The 18,497-nt window shown below is 41.1% G+C and overlaps 1 protein-coding gene across 3 annotated transcripts in view; it reads right to left on the bottom strand.

Annotated features, from left to right (window-relative positions):
* The window catches only part of LOC131446546 (A-kinase anchor protein 2), a 95,669-nt gene that overhangs the window by 63,677 nt on the left and 13,495 nt on the right, over positions 1–18,497 (bottom strand). For all 3 annotated transcript variants that reach the window (XM_058617839.1, XM_058617841.1, XM_058617842.1), the window contains exon 3: positions 4,500–4,580. In XM_058617839.1, coding sequence (XP_058473822.1) covers positions 4,500–4,580 — 81 coding nt within the window. The remainder of the gene's footprint in view (positions 1–4,499; positions 4,581–18,497) is intronic.

The following is an 18,497-nucleotide window of genomic DNA, read 5'->3' as shown; positions in this document are numbered from 1 at the left end:
ATTTCCACATGCTGCTTTTTTTTAGTGTCCTCACTGTCCTCTGTTGACACGTTTTATACTTATTACTACTTATAAATAGCAGCATTCTGCACGTAAAGAAATTGACCATAAAGGTGTAGGCTGAAGCTTAACCTCAAGCTAAGCTTAGCTTGTGTTACCTGTCAGTGTGTGATTTATAACCCAAAAAAACCCCAAAACCCTTAGAGTCAAAACAAGAAAATACATTTCTCTCCATAAAAAAGCTCCACGCCCTTAACTGACATCACTAACTACCCAAATCTTGACTAAAAAGAGACACCCCTCGTCCTTAATTGTGCTTCCCGGTTGAAAAGACACAAGGAAAGGACACCAGGAAGTGTAAACTCAACGCCCAAGAAAATAACAGAAAGTCACATTCCATCAAAAGTAAACTAAACTGAATAATAATTCAGGGAAATCCGCGTGTCATGGTCCAGGGGTTATGACGACTAAACAGTTAAATCACAGTTTAATCAAGTCCCTGCATGATTCTTTTATTAATTGCTTCTGCAGCAAAGGGAATTTGTTTGGAAAGTCCTGCTGACCCAAATACTGCACACATGCCCAGTGGGTGTGGAAGCGGCTGTGGGTAACCATGACACGACATTACACTACCCTGCAGCAGCAGCCACTTCTTTTAATACTGGCAACTTAAAAAAAGTTCCATTCCGCTCTGTAATTAAACCCTTTAAACACATTTGGCATGAATAAATCATTTTATTAAGAGAGTCTGATTCCCGCGCTCCGGTGTCTTCCAGCTTTTAACACCCACTTACGGAAATATCGACGGACGAGGACAGAGATTAAAGCCACGTGTGTTGTTGGACCATTAAAGCATTACCCTGTGTTCAGTGCAGCTTTTAATGAAGGTTCATTTGGGTTTAATCTCAGCCTTGAGTCCAAATGTCAGTCTGACATAAACCTGGATCTAAGCCTTCACAGGGAGAAGGTTCTTCACATGTTTGCGTGGGATTGTTTGTCCTTCCGTTAATCCAGCGACACACAGATTGTAGAGAAGAGACACTAAAGACACAGTAAGTGATTCAGTACAGTTTGAGACTGATCTGGTTTGGGGTTTTTCCACCGCAGCGAGTGAAACAGACGAGACACGTCGTAACCCAACAGTAAATTCAACATATTTAATCGCTGTCTTGACCGTAAATGTTCCGTACTGTATGTATGCAGGGATTTTCTAGGCTCACATTTTTTATCACACTTATTCACACCCAAAATCACATCGTGCATGTAGACTAGCTGGTCCGGGAATTGAGCCGACAACATGTGCTTCAATCATTGGACTGCGGTGTGTCTAGCTCCTCCCCTTTTACCGAGGCCCTTCAGTGAACTACGGTGGCCTTCACATACCAGAAAACGTGGAATCACGACCTCACAACTCTCTCCATTTTCACACATTCTCTTTGCCTTTTCCTCTTTCTTCTTCATTGGTTTAATGCTGCGGTCTAATGTGGACAAAGTTCATTTTAATTTGCATAATATTATGTTTGTGCTGCTGTAGAAACGCGGCAGCTCCGTAACGCAAGCCCCTCCTTACTCTTAAGTACATACAATACATTCAGCTTATTTCTTATTTTGAAGTGATTTACACTGAACACAAACATACATATGCAGAGTATAGTTAATTTTAGCCAATAAACTCCAACAGAAAGTGACCAAAAAGTGGGAAGTACAGTATGAATTGGTTATTTTGGTGTCCTTCACAAACCTTTGACTAACAAATTGCAAATAATAACGTATAATGAAGTTGTCTGCTTCTTGGAAACGGGGCTTAAATAGTCTAATAGTAAAATAATGTTATATATTATAAGGGTTACGATGGATTTAGTGTATCATTTCTAGACTGCTGCAGTTTATCCTGCTTGTATCTGTTTTTCTTTCTTTCCATTCACGAGTCTAGAGCTGAAACAATTACTCGATTAGTCGATTATTAATCGATGACTAAATGAATCGTCAACGATTTTGATAATCGCTTTGAAGCTTTTTTCCATGATCAAAACAAGATTTCTGATTGTTTCAGCTTCTTAAATGTGAATATTTTCTTCGTTTCTTTGCTGCGTAGAACAAAGAAAACATTCAAAGTGAATCATTTTGGTTTGTGGACAAAAACAAGACATTCGAGGACGTCCTCATTTCCAGGTTTGACAAACACTGATCGATTTTCTGACATTTTATTAACTAAACGATTACTCGTGAAAATAATCATTAGTCGCAGCTCTACTTGGGTCCTTTTTATATGATGAATAAAAACACATATGACATCACACTCACACACAGCCTGTTCTTTTATGTCATTTTAAAGGTCGTGTGCTGACACACGATATTTTCATACACACAAATGTGCTTTTGATTGATGGACAGATAACTGAAAGTGATGACAGGAAGTCCGACGTATAGAGTGAGGATTCCACAGTGGGATCAGGGAGTTTGTGGTGGGGAAGATGATCCCACTTGGAATCTCCCAGATGGACGCACAGGAAATGATGTAACCTGCAGTATCAGCTATTTTATTTTGACTTTATTTAAACACTAACCATGACAGAGTCTGCGTTTGCAGCCAAGCTGCTCACATAATATGAAACTTTTATCTGAGAAAATCCACTCTGTTGTGTTTTCTTGACACCGTCAGGCTTGACGTGGAGATGTAATCAGCGTCTGGTCACACAGTCCCATTTAATGGCCATTACCTCCGAGTGGAATCGAAATGGAATCTGGAGCTCAGAGCCTTGATAAGGAGCCGCCTGATCCGAGTCTCTCAGACACGGGAGGTGTTGATGTGGAGTCTGGAGCCGTCGTAAACACGGCGGCGACTTCAGAGCTTCGCAGAGTTCACCTCACACACAGCTTCATCTCCCCGAGATGTTACGGTCAAATTTCAACATGTATGTGAAAAACACACCTTCTCTGTCAGAGCTATGAGTGGCTGTGTGTGTCACAGCTCAACAGGAAATGGAAAGTCTATAAAAGCAGCGTGAGAGAGAGCAGAGAGCACGCCGGTTCTCAGAGGAAACGGCCGCTCGGTCACCGCACACTGCTTTTTATTTAGCACAGCGATGCTGACTGTTGACGTGGCTACACGTGTTTTAACAGACCTATTTTTAATGACTTATTTGGGGTTCGGTTGTGATGGCATTTTCATTCATAAGATTCCACAAAGGTCAGAGTTCGGGGTCAGGTAAAGGCCAGCGTGCATGAAAGAAGGAGGTTAGACCTAAAGTGACCGCTCACATCACGGTGGGTGTAGTGGTCAGCATCAAGAAGACCCGGGGTCGTGACCCGGTCTGAACAAGGGTCTTTCTTCATGGAGTTTGCATGTTCTCCCCCCCGTGTGTCTACATGTGTCCCTGTGATGGACTGGCGATCTGTCCAGGGTGTGACCATGAGATTGGCACAGCTCCCCCTCATGTGGAGGATAAAGCGGTAGAAGATGGAAGATCTCCAATTCACAAAATCCCAGACTATATCCACATTAGACTCTATTATTATTACATTATTACACACACGCAACACGGTCCATGTTCGTTCGTTCATTTTTCTTCGTTTTAAGAAAAATGAAACCCAAAATTGGGAAATGACTCATTTTTAACAATCACTGAAAGGGAAAAACGCCAGAATGATCAGTTGTCTGGATGTGCAAATCAATCGGGAATCGGGAAACAAAATGACTTGATTGGACAACAGTTTTTCGACGTTTTTCGCATAGCTTATTTTGTTGTTGCACAGTAATCCGGTCTCTTTACACCAATTTACTGGTTTTATAGCAGAAAACCAGTCATTTTGTTTCCTGATATTTTCTTTATTTGCTGCTCATTTTCCAATTTATTTTCTCACAACAAAAATCCATTGGCTGCCAAGTACACAGACCCAACACCCTGACTTTTTAGGACTCTTAAAAATGGACACCTTTGAAAACACTGTTGCTTTCGTGTGAAAACCACAGAGCTGCGACTTAGTCAGGAGAGGCAGAAACGGTGATGAGTAAAAATCTGCTGACTAGTGTCTACTGATCAGTGCCGACTTTCAGTTTGACCTCATCGATGGTTTCATAACATAAGTCTTTGTCTTTGTCTCTTGTTGGTCCTACTTTCTGAAACTCGACGACATCGTCTTACTGTTTACACCGTTACACAGATGTCCAGTGAACCTGAGCCGTCATGTGATACTCTGCATGTTTTTAAGCGTGTTATTACGGACGCAGATGAATTCTGTGCATCTGGATGCAGATATTTTCCATTTGTAAAGGCTTGTTTTCAAATGAAAACTTCTAGTATACTAATAGTATGTATGTAGACCCCAAATCAGCATGTCTGGAACATGGGAAAATACCAAAGTACTCGTAGGAAAAACCACGCTGAACACAAACCAAGAACCCTTTCAAAGTGACAGTGCTGACCACTGCACCACTGCACCACCCAATTCTGGAGTTATGTAAATCCACACACACTCACACACACAACCAAACCTACCTTGAGATGTTGTAGCTGCAGCACCAGATCATCCAGCTGTCTTCTTTTGTCTTCAATTTCAGTTTGCCGCTTTCGCTTCTCCTACAAAAAAAGATTCAAGGTTCAATTTAATTTCACTGGTTTGTTTTCACATTATTTTACTCACAGAACGTCTCTAAAGTCTCATCCCTGCCACAGAAAGACACCATCAATGGAGAAGAAGACGTGGAGAGAGAGAAGGGGGGGGAGGGGCTATGACATCATCACCTTCCCAAAGATGAATATTAGTTGTATTGTGGATAAAAAGCCGATATTGACCGAAAAACTTTCCCGGATTCTCTTAAACTCATCGTCGAATCCCGACTCCGCCTTCCGTGTACAGTATATATATATATATATATATATATAACAGCCAGCCTCTCATATTTGAGCAGACAGGCAGACAAATGATCCGCGGGTGTCCACAGGAAGGAAGTGATGTATTAAGAGGGGGTCAGAGGTCAGGGATTATTGAGGGTTGAGTGGGATGAGGGTATGGAGGCCATCTGGAGAGCATTGGGGGCCTTGAAGTCTCAGCTTAGATTAAAGTGGAGGTGAGGAGGAGATGAACGAGGCCGGCGTGCGGGCGCAGTGACAGTTAATGTGTGGGACAAACGACGTGGACACACAAATGTAAAAGAAAAAACAAAAGAAGAAGAAGAAGGGAATATAAACAAGGCTCAGATCCCAGGACAACCTGATGTGGGGCTTAAGGGCATGAGACGTGGCTGTGGCTTCACAGTGGGAGCAGAACTCTGGGACGTTTCCTGTTTGCTAAATATATAACCTTAAGGGAAAAAGCCCCAAAGCATGAATTAATGTGAGAGGGAAAGAGAGCAGAAGTGAGGATTGTTGCAGGAGAGAATGAGAGCTGAGTCAAGAGCAGCAAACCAAAATGACTCCGTTTTTATGATTTTTTTGTTACATGGAGCAAAAAAAACGGAAAATATTCACATTTAACAAGCTGAAAAGTGTGAAAACTTGTTTTAATAATGAAAAAAAGTCATTTTTTCAGTCCTGGCTGATATAAAACGCTGCATATTTGCGAGTTCTATCTGAGCGATAGCAGATGAGTGTTCTTTAGAAAATGAAGTAAAAGTAAATGTTTCGTAAGTCTTTGTGTATTCTGATGTCACGTTAAATCACGCGGGTTTCTGTGAGATCCCAAATCCCTGGAATCTCCTCCCTGAGATCGTTTGAGTGTCTGTGCGTTCTCAGGATTCAAACACTGAAAATCCAGTTCATTGTGGTCAGATTTGCTTCAGACAGACTTTACACCACGGTGTTTTGAATCTGACTCTGTCTGTAACCTGACGTGCAGGCAGAGACGGCGTCATTTCTGGAGCACTACGTCAAGTATGCACCAAACTCGAAACAATCACAGGCTGTGAAAACAGCTGCACCGAAAGTCTGAGCTCACTTTTCTGTCTCTCTATCACACACACATTCACACACAAACACTGATTCAACCTTCACAGCAGCAGCGGTTCTCATCGTCTGTGAAGTACACAGTCACACAGTCGCACAGGTTTGGTCACCAGATGTCAGGGAATGTTGAGAACATGTGGTCCAGGAATGGCTTAAACACACACACACACACACACACACAAAGGTAAATACACTTAGTGGCACAAAAATCTCACTTGTACACACACACACACAGATAAGTTGGTGTGTGTTCTGCCCTGACGAGGCCTTGACTGAACACAAACACACACACACACACACAGAAGTTCCACATCCTCACATCAAACACTCACTGTCTGGTTGCCATTTGGTTTCTTTTTATCAGCTTCTAGAAATAAAATAGAACAGAACAGGCTTTTCTGCTTCTGCTTTAAAGGTACAGTGTGTAAGACTTGTTGTTGGTGAAGTTGCAGCTGAATATCCGTCACCTCATCCTTCCCTTCAAAGTGTGACGGGGAATCAATGTGTAGCTTCTTCAGTTAACGTAAAAACTCAAAAAGTTTAGTTTCCGTAGAGTTTCAGGGTTAATATGGACAGTTTTTACTCAATGGTTTGAATAAACGATGAGGAAAACAGTCTATAAACAATGTCAAAGTGGTCAAAGTGTGATTGGAGCCTGCTCACAGGTGAAGCATCTGAACTTTGGGATGCGAACATGGTGCCAAACAAATCCTGAGTCTGGATTCTTCAAACCGGGGGTTCAGATTCTTAGATGTGAATCACTGACACATTCATAAAAGCAACAGCATGTTCACCAACGTTCAGGAATGATGTGGCGTCCGGGTTGAAGGTTTGTGCCCTGACTCGCTGTGAATCATTTGACTTTGAAGTTTCTGGGTTTTCTGGACCTTTTCAGCACAGAGTTCCCATGAAGGAGATATGGAACACGTTGGTAACATGGATGCCATCAGGGACGGAAATTCTAAGTCACATTCAAAGGGTGTGTTCACGCCAGCCTGATTTACTGCTGTTAAATCGAACCCTGGTGCATTTGCCGCAATCACTGAACAGGACTTAAAATAGCATGAGGAAGAAAACCTGGCTCGTCCATTGGCCAACACCAAATTCATGCAGTCTTGGGGGTTTCTGTTTTTCAGCGAACTATTCCCACTTCTTGTCTTTGGTTCACTGGATCGTCACCACACCAGGGTTCACTTGCAAGCGAACCCAAGACCCATTTTTTCAGGCGGACCAGAGTTCGCTTGTTTGGTCCTCACCAGAGATCGAATGAGCTTTCAGACCCTGCCCAAACGAAGCGGACTGTGGACTATCTGAGAAAACAAGCTCGTTTGGTCCGTTTAAAGTGAACTTTAAACAGCTCTGATTGTGAAAAAATCTGAGCTTTTTTTTTTTTTGAAAAAAACCCAAGTTGCAATTACAACAGCTGCTCATTTGGGGGCGGTGTTCCCCGAAACGAGCACTGACCAGGACCAAAAAAAAGCATGAGGAAGAAGAAAACCCGTCTCATGGATTGCCAGGACAACAGAGCAACACCAAACTGGTTTTTCACAAGAAGCTGTCCAGTAGTAAGCCAAAGATACGAGGAAACTAACTAAACTCTGGTCCGTTTAAAGTGGACCAAACAGCTCTGGTTGGAATATGGTAGCTTGTCACAATCGTCCATTAAAAAGGAAAAATCAGGGATTTTCCACACACAGGAGTCACTCAAATGTCTGTGAAAACCAAATTAAAACCTGAGACTATGAGCTGAAATGACTGTAAGTTCACTGTATTACACTCATGTGAACACGTCCTCCCCCTCAGGAAAATATGTTGACATTCCTGGTGACACACTCACGACTTCCCACACTCCACTGACTCAGTGGAGCGTTTGGCCCCACTTGGCTTCTTCTGCTCGTCGAAAGTTGAAAAACCTCTCTTTCCCCACTATTGTTGGAATAAATGGACACTCACACACAGTCTAGTTTCTAGTATTTAAAAAAAAGACTTTGACACTGTTGTTACATGGATTTGACAGAGTGCAGTGACCTCTCATACCACAGGGTTAAAGACTTTGGCAGCAGAGACCGAGTCCGATCATCGCGTAGCTCCTACAAACTTGAGTTCAGCACGGTGAACTTTCTTTTTTTTTTTTTCTCCTGTGGTATTTTCATTACCAGAAAACTTGAGATTCTGGTGGTTTCCGGTGTTTAAGATTTACATAAAGTTCTCAGCCCTCAGAAAGTCTTCAACAGCGGAGGGAGGACAAACAACGGACAGACGAATGAAAGACGGGACAGAAAAGTGATAAAAGTGAGGTTTACATCGAGCAGAATTCACTCAAAAAGAGAAAAAACTGAATATAGAGATAAGGTTTTTATAAGTTAATACATGTATTTTTAATAAAAACACAATATTGGACATTTTTCCTGGAATTAAAATGCGTAACTATGTTTTCTAGTGCATATTAACAACACACAAGACATCTCATTTCACATTTCAGTGTGAATCTGTCATGGCTCAGCTGGGTCTCCTCAGCCCTGATCCTCCACACCTGACGTCAATCACCATAAATACTCCTGAGTTCCTCCTCAGTCTCAACAACACATCATCAGCTCGCCGTCACAGCGATAGCTCCACACTATACAACCAAATACTGGATGTGATTATCTGTAACGTGCTTGTCTCCAGCCTTTTGTCTCATCAGGGACAAAACCCTCACAGCCGTGTGTCCCCTGTCTTTGTAAACACCTCTGGATGACTCAGGCTTCATCTCATGCAGTGACAGATAAATAATCATGATTTCTGCTTCTGGAACAAAACATCCTAGAGTTAGTGGACAGGTTCTGGTTTGATGGGTTTATTTTTAGAGCGACAAGAATAAAGGAAAACTTATGAGAAGAAGAAGAAGAAGAAGAGGTGGTGCGTGAAGACCAAGACGTGATGTCGCCCACGAGCATCTTCACTTGATGAGCGATTTGTCTTTGTGGACACATGCTACAGACTGACAGATATCACACTTGGACATCCGTCCACCTTCTACCACTTTGTCCTCCACATGAGGGTCGCAGTGCCAGTCTCAGGTGACAGAGGGCGATAGTTCGCCGGTCCATCACAGGGACACACACAAAATCCACGCTCACACTCACGGTCAATTCAGAGTGTCCAATTGACCTAATCCCCATATTGCATGTTTTTTGGACTGTGGGAGGAAACCAGAGAACCAGAAAGACTCTTGTTCCGACCGGGTCGCGAACCACCGGTGCCAACCACGACGCCAACCGCGTGGCCCTGAACCAGATCATTATTTACAAATCAATCTACATCATCGTGATCTGTTGAAGACGACCTGAACCTACAGTGATTGAGACTATTAAAGCAGAACTTTGCAAGTCTGGTCTGGTTTTTCCCCCTACAGTTACGGAGTACGTGATTTTTACACCACCGAAAATATCCATCCAACCATTGTCTACCTCTTCTGTTTCTTTTACTCCGGCTCTGTCTTGATGAATGTCTACAACACTTTCACTGCCTTGATCTTATAGCTGGTACCTGGCTAAGTGTTTGTGTGTGTGTTTAGACCCGAGACTTTGCGAGATTCTGAGGACTCAGGGTCGGCGTCTTTTTCCGCTAACAAACAGTCGAGGGTTCTTCCCACTAGATCGTCAGAGCTGAAGAAGACTCTTGGATGAGAGGTGAAACGTATTCAACTGAACTCGAGCAAGTCCAGTCGCCCCCCCCCACAGCTAACTCCTGAAGAAGACTACCTGACCTGCATGACTGAGAACCTTCACCGACCCACAAACAGTAGGGGGCAGTGGAGACAGCGCCCCGATCTCCACAACCATCACAGTGACTCTGAAGATGTTAATTCGGGGTAAAAGTTCTGCGGAGTTCTGCTTTAAGCTCATTTACCCACAGACTGCCATTCATACAAAGTTCATTTGGCAACCAGTGGAGTCGCCCCCCAGAGGCTATTCTATATATCCTGATTTCCTGGTTGGTTTCAGGAGGAAACCGGAAAACAACATCCACTATTTTATATCTTTCTATGGTTCTTCTCAGGACACTCAGGTCCAAACAAAGTCCCTAACCTGAACCATAACCAGTTAATCCGAAACTAACCACAAATCTTAGCCTTAAACTTAACCAGTTCCTTCCTCATTAGAATCAGGTGTTGGTCTCCATGTGGACAAGGTTTATGCCATAAAAGGAGAACACACACACACACACACACACATACACACATACACAAACTTCACCCCGCACAACCCAGACACACACTCAGTATAATAACATATGAGTGATGTGATGTCAGATCTGCGGGTTCCTGTGTTGATGCTGACGATGAGCGTGGACAGAAGTGGTGCCGAGGAGCACGCGGGTCACATTCTGCACATGTCGACACACCCAGCGGAGACATGTCCCTGCCCAGCAGATCGTCTTCCTGTCGGGGAGCAGTCATACCTGAACGCTGAGAGAACAGACCGAGACTGAAGCGGTTCCTGACGCTGCAAATGTCACGGCTTTGACTCTGCGGCCGTGGAAAAGATCTCTGAGACGTCAACATCCACATCTCTGCAGCACAATTCTGTTTATTCTGTTTTCAGGTTGTCGCTTATAGTTAAATGTAGTTTTTAAAATAACTGGTGTTCACTAACTACAGGTCAATTATCACTATCTTGAGTATATTCTCAATAATAACACATGTTAATAACACAGTCATGTTGACACATTTAACAGCATTAGTTTCCTCTTTATTGTTTGTATTATATACATTGTGTATTATTGTTGTAATGTTTCTATCATAATTTATCTTATTTATTGTTCAGTACATTTTGTTTTCTCTTTGTTTCTGTTCTTATTTGTGTACTTTTTTTAATCTTTATTACATTTTACTGTTTCATTTTGAATTTCATTTAGTTAGCTTAGTTTAGTAATCTTAAATAAGATTATCCTTTCTTAGCTTATCTCAAGATTACCTTGTTCTCTCTTATCTTATCTCAAGCTTAACTTGTTTTATCTTAGCTTAAGCTCACCTTGTTTTATCTTATCTTATCTCAAGCTTACCTTGTTTTGTCTTATCTTAAGCTTAACTTGTTTTCTCTTACCTCAAGCTTGTCTTGTTTTATCTTATTTTATCTCAAGCTTACCTTGTTTTATCTTAGCTTAAGCTCACCTTGTTTTACCTTATCTTATCTCAAGCTTACCTTGTTTTGTCTTATCTTAAGCTTAACTTGTTTTATCTTATCTCAACTTAACTTGTTTTCTCTTACCTCAAGCTTGTCTTGTTTTATCTTATTTTATCTCAAGCTTACCTTGTTTTATCTTATCTCAGATTATCTCATCTCAGGTTTATGTTGTTTTACATTATCTTACCTCAATCTTGTCTTGTTTTATCTTATCTTACCTCAAGCTTGTCTTATCTTATCTCAAGGTCATCATGTTTTATTTGATCCTATCTTTTCTCAAGCATGTGTATAACGTTTTACCTTATTTTAGCTAATCTCATCTCAAGCTTATCTTGTCTTATCTTATTTCTAGGCTTCACCACGAACACTTAACCTTTTCCTTTATTCCATTTTCCAGTTGTCTGGTTGTGATCAGCACCAGACTGAACCCAGTCCACGTTAGACTGGACTCTGACAGTTTAAAGCGCGGCTCTCCTGAGACAATGCTAATTTATTGGAGCTCGTTTGCACTGAGGTGCTAACCTGGTAACTCCTGTCGCGGTGGTGACGGCGGCGGAGCTTGTGTCAGCACAAATGCAGCATCGGCACATCGCTGACATGTCTCGCGTACCGTTGTCATGCGATAGCAGCAGGTGGCGACTATACTCATCACTGTCTCTGCATATGCACGGGAACAAAACAGGACATTTTCTACACTTTCATCTACAAACTAATCACCAAATGTGGTTTTTCTTGTTCAAATAGGAAACATTCTGGGATTTTAAGCTTCTTGAATGTGAATATGTTCTGGTTTCTGAGAGTAACAAAGGATGTCGTCATTTTGAGTTTTGGGGAATGCAATACAATACTGAAAATAAGCAACAACCATGTGACATGTCGCCTGCATCCAGAGCTAAAGCTGCAAAAATGACCTTACGCGGCCTCTTAAGTATTTCTTTATTTCTCTGTTCTGTCGCTCGCTGCATTGTTTCCCGTCCAGTTAAGCTCAAAATAATTTCTACCACTGGAGCTGCGTTGCGACCTCTCCCGTCTTGGGTCTCCGTCAACTCCACTTACACACGGAAGCATGTGTAAGCCGTCACACACACACAGACCCACACACACCCCTGCAAACACACACCAGAATGTCCAGTAGGTCCAAGACAGCTGCTGCTAATTTTAGACGGCATGTAAAGCCTGGCGTCCCCCAGACCCCCTACTACCCAACAAACCACACACACCCCCGCCTTCCTCCTCCTTCAGAATGACTCCCCCCCCCCCTCCCAGCACCACCCAAAACCGCTACAGTCCATAAACCGAACCTCCGTCCACGGCTGCTGCTACTCCAGCATCCAGTCTGCTCTGCCTGTTGCTGGTTGACACCCACGTTGCCAAATGTCTCAGAGCGGAACAATCACGTACGAGGACAGGGACGCTCGGATATTAACGTGCACTGAAACTGAGGCACGTATATTACCACAGGAATAATCCCTGATTGGTGAATTACCAGTGTGTGTAACATTCAGGCTTTAATGGCAGACATTTGATATATTTCCCTTAAGCAGGTTTGTATAAGTGTAGCATCACTTCAAAATAAAAGTCTTTGGCCGTTTATGACGTTCTTTAGGGTTTGGTAGGAAAAGTAGGAGTGAGTCATTTTTCACGATCTGCTGTATTCGGTATCTTATTCTTACACACTGCACCTTTAATTTTATACTCAGATTTTATTTAATTTCCCTTCTTTCCTTTCTTTATGTTGACCTTATTTTATTGGGTTAAAAATGAACTACATTTACCATGTTATTACTTCCTTATTTACTATTGTAATAGATAAGATAAGATTAGATTCATCTTCATTGTCATTACAAGTCACACAATATAGACGCCGTATAGATATTTTAGATTATATACAAGAATAAGTCGGTGAAAAACAAGCAGTATAAATATATGGTGGTATGTACAGATTGAAAAACAATAATCTGTAAAATAGGTTACATTATAGATTAACTAAAGTAACACACACTCTATAATAAAAACTATAAGAAAACTCGTAAAAATTATGGAAAATGATGTCGCTGTCACATATTAAGCCCTTTACTGACTTAGTGTGACATAATGTTGACTTTAAATCACAATCTATACGTCACATTTTTCCATCTATGCCTCTGTAAATAGCTGGTATGAACAGGAAATGGGCTAAAATACTGTCTGCTGTTCACAAAGACACAAGCAAATGTGGACTGTATGATAAACATGCATTATTGTATAATAAGGTACATTTAAAATGTCGAAAATTACTGTTTTTGATGGATTTCTATAGCAGTTGATTGTAAAACCTCAATGTCCAGAGACACTGGGATCAATTTGAATGTGGTTTACCACATTATTAAACGTTTACCACGTTAATATGGTATTCATTTACAAAAATAATATATGACAGGGATAAAAATCACTCTGGCTCAAAATAAAATGAGCTGCAGATTGAAGCAAATGACAGAAAGTCAAAGGTTAATCTGTAACAAATGATTGAGTTTAAAAGTGGGAGCCGCTTCTTTCCTTTTTATTTTTAAATGTGAGAATTGTTAGTATAATGTGATCCTCATGATGTGGACGTGATTCTGCTGAAAGCGCTGGAAAAATCTCAGATATTCTGTGCGTGAAGTCAAACCACGGGTTATTATTTGTAACCTGAATCCAGGGGGGATTATTCTGATGCCGTTTAACCACTTTGTTTTTACTGCAGAGCTGCAGACGCATCTGATATCATGTGTCACTCATGTTTACGACAGAGACAATGAGACTCAGGCTCCGCCCACAACACTGTTTACTGATATTAACTCAGTCTGTTAACTCATTTGGTGACGGGGATTATCTTTATTACATTTTACCATTTACATTGGAATTCCCTTTATGTGGATCAAGAAAGTTCAGGTTAGCTTATCTTATCTCAAGCTTATCTTGTTCTACCTTATCTTATCTCAGTTTATGTTATCTCAAGTTTATCATGTTTTACCTTAGCTTATCTCAAGCTTATCATGTTTTACCTTATCTTATCTCAGTTGATGTTATCTCAAGCTTATCATGTTTTACCTTATCTTATCTCAAGCTTATCATGTTTTACCTTATCTTATATCAGTTGATGTTATCTCAAGTTTATCATGTTTTACCTTATGTTATCTCAAGCTTATCATGTTTTACCTTAGCTTATCTCAAGCTTATCTTGTTTTACCTTATCTTATCTCAGTTTATGTTATCTCAAGCTTATCATGTTTTATCTTAGCTTATCTCAAGCTTATCATGTTTTACCTTAGCTTATCTCAAGCTTATCATGTTGTATCTTATCTTATCTCAAGCTTATCATGTTTAACCTTATCTTATCTCAGTTGATGTTATCTCAAGCTTATCATGTTTTACCTTATCTTATCTCAAGCTTATCATGTTTTACCTTATCTTATATCAGTTGATGTTATCTCAAGTTTATCATGTTTTACCTTATGTTATCTCAAGCTTATCATGTTTTACCTTATCTTATCTCAGTTTATTTTATCTCAAGCTTATCATGTTTTACCTTATCTTGTCTCAGTTTATCTTATCTCCAGTTTATCATGATAAACTGGAGATAAGGTAAACCTTATCTTATCTCCAGCTTATCATGTTTTACCATATCTTATCTCAAGCTTATCTTGTTTTATCTTACCTCAAGCTTATCTTGTTTTACCTAATCTCATCTCAAGCTAATCCTAACCCCACACAGTCACAAATCTCAGCATATTGTGCCAAGAATCACACCTTCACCTCTGTCCAGCCTCCAGGACGACCCTGACATGACACAGACTACTTCACAGAGATCTAAACGAGTCAGAATCAGCTGAATCAGAGGCAAATTAGCATTCAAAAGACTAAAAATGTCAATCATCTCCTCCAGATTAGATTAATCTGACTCTTTGTATATGGGTCTGTTAAAACCCACCGTCACCAGTATACAACATATATTAAATGGTTCAGAATTCAGCTGCTATATTTCTGACCAGCTCAAAAAGAGTCAGACTGGTAACTCTTCAAACAAAGGATTAACGTAAAAAACTCTCATACGAGGTTCTCCAACACGTGGCTCCCAGTAGCTCCTTCCACGTAGCTCGCTAAAGGGCTTCAAAAATCAAACAGCCACTATAGCTCCTAGTTCTCAGTCTCACTGGTTTCCATGACTTCAGAGGACATTACATCCACTTCCATTCATTTCCTGGAGAGACTTACTCTGATCTTTACCATAATGACTACTAATCCTAACCTTTACCTTGAAATGTAGTCATTTACGTTACAGGAACTTGATTTTTGTCCCCATAGGGAAGACAAGACTTAGGTCCCCACAACATAAACAATACCACACACACACACACAGTCATCACCATAATTTCAATCCTCAAGTATCACTTCCTAATTCGCTTTAGACTTGACAATCTGTGGTCTGTGTGTGTGTGTGTGTGTGTGTGTGTGTGTTGGGGGTTGCAGAGAAGAGTCCAAAGAGCTGAGGTCATCTGTGTAAACATATCACAGACACTACACAGAAGTGAGTGAATGAGCGCACACACACACACACACACACATATGTATTTTGTGGTGAGAAGGCCACACAGGCAACAGCTCACTACAAAGGTGACGCACTCACCATTCATTCACTCATTCATTCATTCATTCATTCATTGGCTGATCCTAAAACCACGAGCAGAGCTTTGGTGAACACACATAAAAATACACACACACACACACACATAATCAGTTTTTTGGGGGAAAACCCTCAGCAGCCTTTGCTCCAACTAACTGCTGTAATTATATGTTAATAATACAGCAATTACAGCAACATGACCTCACAACTTCACCTAATCTGACCAATTAGTTGGACGTGGAGCTGCAGCGCTGGCAGCTGACGAGCACTAATCACTATCAGACTCTGTGTGTGTGTGTGTGTGTGTGTGTTAATCAGCAGTAATCAGAGTAAACTCTCCTGACCTTTTTATCGTATCAGACGATCGGCGCCGAGAGCAATGATACGATACTGGTAACGAATCAATCAGCGATGCACATTTGTTCATTTGTATCGTAATAAACAGGAGACGATGATGAACATGAACGTTGCATCTCTGTTAAAGCCGTAACTACGTGATATCTGTCGTGATTCTTTTTGTCTCACTTTGTTGTTTCGTGTATAATTGTTCAAAATGACACTAAATAAGGATAAAATAAACATGTAGACAATAGTGCTATGTAATGCTATTTGATAATTCGTACGTCTTATTTGTCTTATTTGTCTGTTTTGGTGTTTTAGCAAAAGATGAATGATAAAATGGTGTTTTACAATCTCAGGAAGAGATGAGTCACATGACATGAAACATGAATGAGAACATAAAGATATGAACATGTTTGTGTTGAATCTTTGTTAATTTACAAATTGCTTTGATGACAGAACGGTCAAACATTGAGGAATTGCTGATTGCTTTGTTTGAAATTGCAATTTCTTTTTTTATTTGAAAAGTGATTGATTGCGCAGCCTGACTCAGCAGCAGGGATGATTTCATCATCGCTCAGCAGGAATTTCACTGCGGGGAACTGACGACGTCAGACCGAGTGACTCAGGTACACGAAGAAACTGTTCATATCCCCATTTTTTTGTCTCCTACTGATGTTTAAAGGTTCCTTCACGAGTTACTCTTTGTGATTTTCTCATTCAAAAACACAGATTCTAAGACTTCACTGTCAAAAAAAGTCATATTGCTGTTATTTTGACGGATATTGTGTTTGACGTATGATTCATGACTGATCATTAATGCGCGTTAATTGTCATTTTCCTTGAAAAAATATTCTTAGCTTTGACATTTTTCTGGAATCTGTCCTCTGCTCCGCTGCTGCTGCTGTCAAACATTTCATCTTCATCAAGCAACTGCATTGTCTTTTATTTTCACTTTATTTTGATTATTCGGTGACTCATCGCGCAGCTCTAACCACCACCAGATTGAAAATGCTTTCTTTTAATTAAGGGTCTGATGACGTTGGCTACAAAGTCCTCTCCGCTCGCCTCAGACGTGCTCTGGGAAACTTTCTCCAGCGTCTGTATTTACACTGTGTGTGTGTGTGAGACAGGGTGCTGAGCTGTCTCACACAGTTGTTATTACTATTAGCGTAATTGTAGGCCCTTCTCTCTGTTTAACAAGGGCTTGAAAGCTATTAGTGCTCCTATTATTGTCTTTGATATAGAGTGCACACACTCGGCTGACGCGAGACAGATGCTCGTTTGGACGAAACAAGGAGACATAAACGCTGTACTACGTGTCTAACGCTTGACCTTATTGTTGTGTCAGAGTCGTACCAGAATGGAGCTTGGATTACACACAGCGCCCTTTGTGGCGTTTGGCGAAAGCGTTGATGGCGGCTGCCAGCAGTTTTTCTTGGCGTAGAAACCCACAGACGTTTAAAGGTCCAATGTGTGAGAATTCATGTGGACTACTGGCCTGAGTGAGAACTGCTCAATCATCAGTTTCCCAAGTGGACTTTAGTGGCCTTCATTATATGAGAAAAGCACGTTCTGGACCATTTTTGGCTGTTTCGGCTGCCGTAGAAACATGGCGTCACAAAAAGCATGGCCCTTGTCTAAAGTACTTTCATTCTGAGCAGGTCTGCAACGATTAATCGATTAATTGATTGGCGTAGTCAACGAAAACCACCAGAAACTCACATATGTCACCTGCAACCAGGCCGAAACCAGCTGTCAATCACACCGGTGTCCGCTTATACAGTACACTACATCCGTTTTCCTCTAAATGGGAACACGACTTCCGAAAATTTGAAATCATGTTCTCTTGGACGAGAGCTGAAACCAGTGATTTAGATCAGTAACTTCATGGAAATGTTTACAGATGTTGGGACTCAAGTGAGACATGGACTCATTTTCCCATAGAGTTCTTTTTTTTTGCAACCTGTGGATTTTTTTTTTCCCCTGGTAACAAACTTCCATCCGACTTCCTGAGCTTGACTCTTAAAAACTGGAAAGCTGCCTTCATATTTATACACCGTATGTACCACAACTTCAAAACATGAAGCTTCATCAGTGTTTCTAACAGATGTTTAAGCCAATTAACGAACAAACGATGATGCAAGAGACTTTGAACCATGAGAACTTTCCACTCTCTCCTTCTTTACTTAAGTGCCTGACTGGTTGGTATGGCTGCCATGTTTTAACGTGGCCAAAATAGTTTCTCCATCTGCTGCTGCTGCCGCTGCTGCTGCTGCTGTTCCCTCCACTTGTGTGTGTGTGTGTGTGTGTGTCGGACCTTGAGTGTGTGTGTTTGGTATGCTGTGGTTCCTCGCTGGCGCCAAATTTAGTCTCAGGCAGTGAACCCTGGTCTCACTG

The sequence above is a fragment of the Solea solea genome, chromosome 19 (genome assembly GCF_958295425.1).
Source record: "Solea solea chromosome 19, fSolSol10.1, whole genome shotgun sequence".
Classification (NCBI taxonomy): Eukaryota; Metazoa; Chordata; class Actinopteri; order Pleuronectiformes; family Soleidae; genus Solea; species Solea solea.
Note: the sequence above shows the minus strand (reverse complement) of the source record. Positions and strands in the feature narration are given on the sequence as shown.